This window comes from Pseudocercospora fijiensis (genome assembly GCF_000340215.1).
Source record: "Pseudocercospora fijiensis CIRAD86 unplaced genomic scaffold MYCFIscaffold_5, whole genome shotgun sequence".
Classification (NCBI taxonomy): Eukaryota; Fungi; Ascomycota; class Dothideomycetes; order Mycosphaerellales; family Mycosphaerellaceae; genus Pseudocercospora; species Pseudocercospora fijiensis.
The window spans coordinates 2757719-2759855 of NW_006921536.1; the positions used below are offsets into that span (position 1 = coordinate 2757719).

Here is a 2137-nt window from a genome sequence, read left to right on the forward strand (position 1 = left end):
GTAGCAATAGAGGTTGAGACTAGAATAAAGACCGGCTACGAGGGCGCGGCCTTTGGAAGGGAAGCGTATATCAGGACCAAAGAGGTTGTGCGTAATTAGCATATAACCGGGCTCGAGTAAAGCCAGGGTCTTAATGCCTCAGGCAGGGCTTGGCGCTTGGCAATAGGCCAACTTGCCTGCCTTCCTCCCTCTCCTCCTAGCTCCTTATCGAATACTACCTGTACCCACCACCACCCTATCTACCTGCTGATATAACCCTTCTCACAGTAGAAGCAAACGCCTCGAGTCGCTTGACCAGCTGGTGGTCAAAGACACGATCCTGCGTCCGTAGCATCCCGGCCGTCGCTTCATTACCTAAGGCGAAGCGCGGAGCAAGTAGTTGAGCGAAGGATGAGATCTTGGGTTCTGTGCTTCAGCGTCTGGACCCCGCAGCTAGTCAAGTGGAGGTCCTCGAACATGACCATTGAGTCAAGCAGACAACCAGCAGTGTCGTTCGGGAACCATGGGCGCTGGTTGGCGAGGTCTGCTTGCGTGTAAGTGCTGCCTGTCGGCGTAAGTCATGCTGTCGAGGCCAATGCTATAAGATACAGCCCTCACCACGCCCTTACACTCAGTTGAGCCATCAGCTTTGCCTTTCATATAGGAGGCAAGAATAGCCTCCGCAACGCTGTCAGAACATCACACAGTCTCAGCCCTTTCAAAAGCATGGTTGCCGTCAAGACCAGCGACGCCATGGCTCCTTGCCCGTTCTCGCCGCCATCGCCTCCCTGTCCGATCTGTGGTCAGCCGACGACGACTTGCGTTACGCGGACCAGCAACAGGAACGGCAACGCTGGACGACCGTACCTCAAATGCGGATCTTGTCGAAAGTTCATTACCTTCGTGGACAAACGAGGCATCAGCTCGAAGAACCCAGAGTGTGTCTGTGGTAAAGCAAGCCGCATTCAGGTCGCTGGGAAGGGAAAAGGCCGGGGGTTACACTACGTCTGTCAGTCCGGAGCTTGCGATTTCTTCGATGTTGCTCGGAACAAGGATGGAGACCAGATCAGTCTTACCGAAAAGCTGGTAGAGGATCTTGCTCGAATCTTGATCTAAGATCACTTTATTGTCAAAAGGTGGAACAGCAGAAAACAGAAGTCAAAATGTTTGTCCTCAGAGAGACGCATTTCCTCGTCAGCTCAACAATCCTAATGAGATCCAGGCAGTACCGCTTTCGCAGAACCTCATTGCGGATTCCAACAAGGTCATCGCGACAGCAAAAATTTAGTATAGTAGAAGCTTTACATCTTTTGCGAATCGTCATCCTCTCCATTTTCTTTCCGTCGCGTGCAATGACCGATGTGTACAATTTACAGGATACTTGTCTTCTTATCTCTTAGCACATGATAGTCGCTTAGACATGCCGGAACACGAACTCACCCGTACTTCGTAATCAAGTTTAGCCCACAGTCTGAGACGCGTCGGCCGTTAGTTAAGCCCGCTCCCCCGGGCATCTACCTCCGTTTAGGCCTTTGTATATTAAGAATTGAGTTGTATAGTAGATTGGCCGAGATTTAGGGTCTAGATCAAATTAGGCTTAGCTTCCGTCTTTCCGGTTAGCTAATTATATACTACTCTACCTAATTCTTTACCTAAAGGCCTAAAGCTAAACTGCTAATTTTTATCGTAGACTCCGCTATTAAACTACTATCTCGTAGCGACACTAACTATCGGTATATCTAATACGCTAAGATTATAGCGCTACTAATTGCGAATTAGAATATCTAAAAATCTCGTATATACGACGTATATATATTAAGTTATACTAAATCCCGCGAGGCGACTTTATCTATAGCTATCCGCTACTAGCGTACCTAATATATACCGAAACAATAACTCCTAAATCTCGCGTACCTAATACTTAGAGGTCCTTAATTAGGGCCTTCCGACTAACTTATTTACTATAAGCAACTATATATAACTTCTTACTATCGAGTTCTCGTCGAGGCGGGAGATAGAGGCTATAACGATCTTCTTTAATCTTAACCGAACTAACTCGAGGCCCTTCGTAGAGTACTTCTTAATTACTTTAATAAGACACTCGAGTGCCTACGGTATAGTAGTGCTAAGTTCTCGTTACTCTAGCGACGCTATTTAC

The 2137-nt window shown here is 47.6% G+C and overlaps 1 protein-coding gene across 1 annotated transcript; it reads left to right on the plus strand.

Moving 5' to 3' along the window:
• Nucleotides 1-502: 502 nt before the first annotated feature.
• MYCFIDRAFT_77627 (uncharacterized protein) lies at nucleotides 503-1095 on the plus strand (the record flags this gene model as incomplete). The annotated part of the gene is made up of 2 exons (XM_007928944.1): nucleotides 503-552; nucleotides 693-1095. The coding sequence occupies 2 exons, from the start codon at nucleotides 503-505 to the stop codon at nucleotides 1093-1095; spliced, it is 453 nt and encodes a 150-aa protein (XP_007927135.1).
• Nucleotides 1096-2137: the final 1042 nt, after the last annotated feature.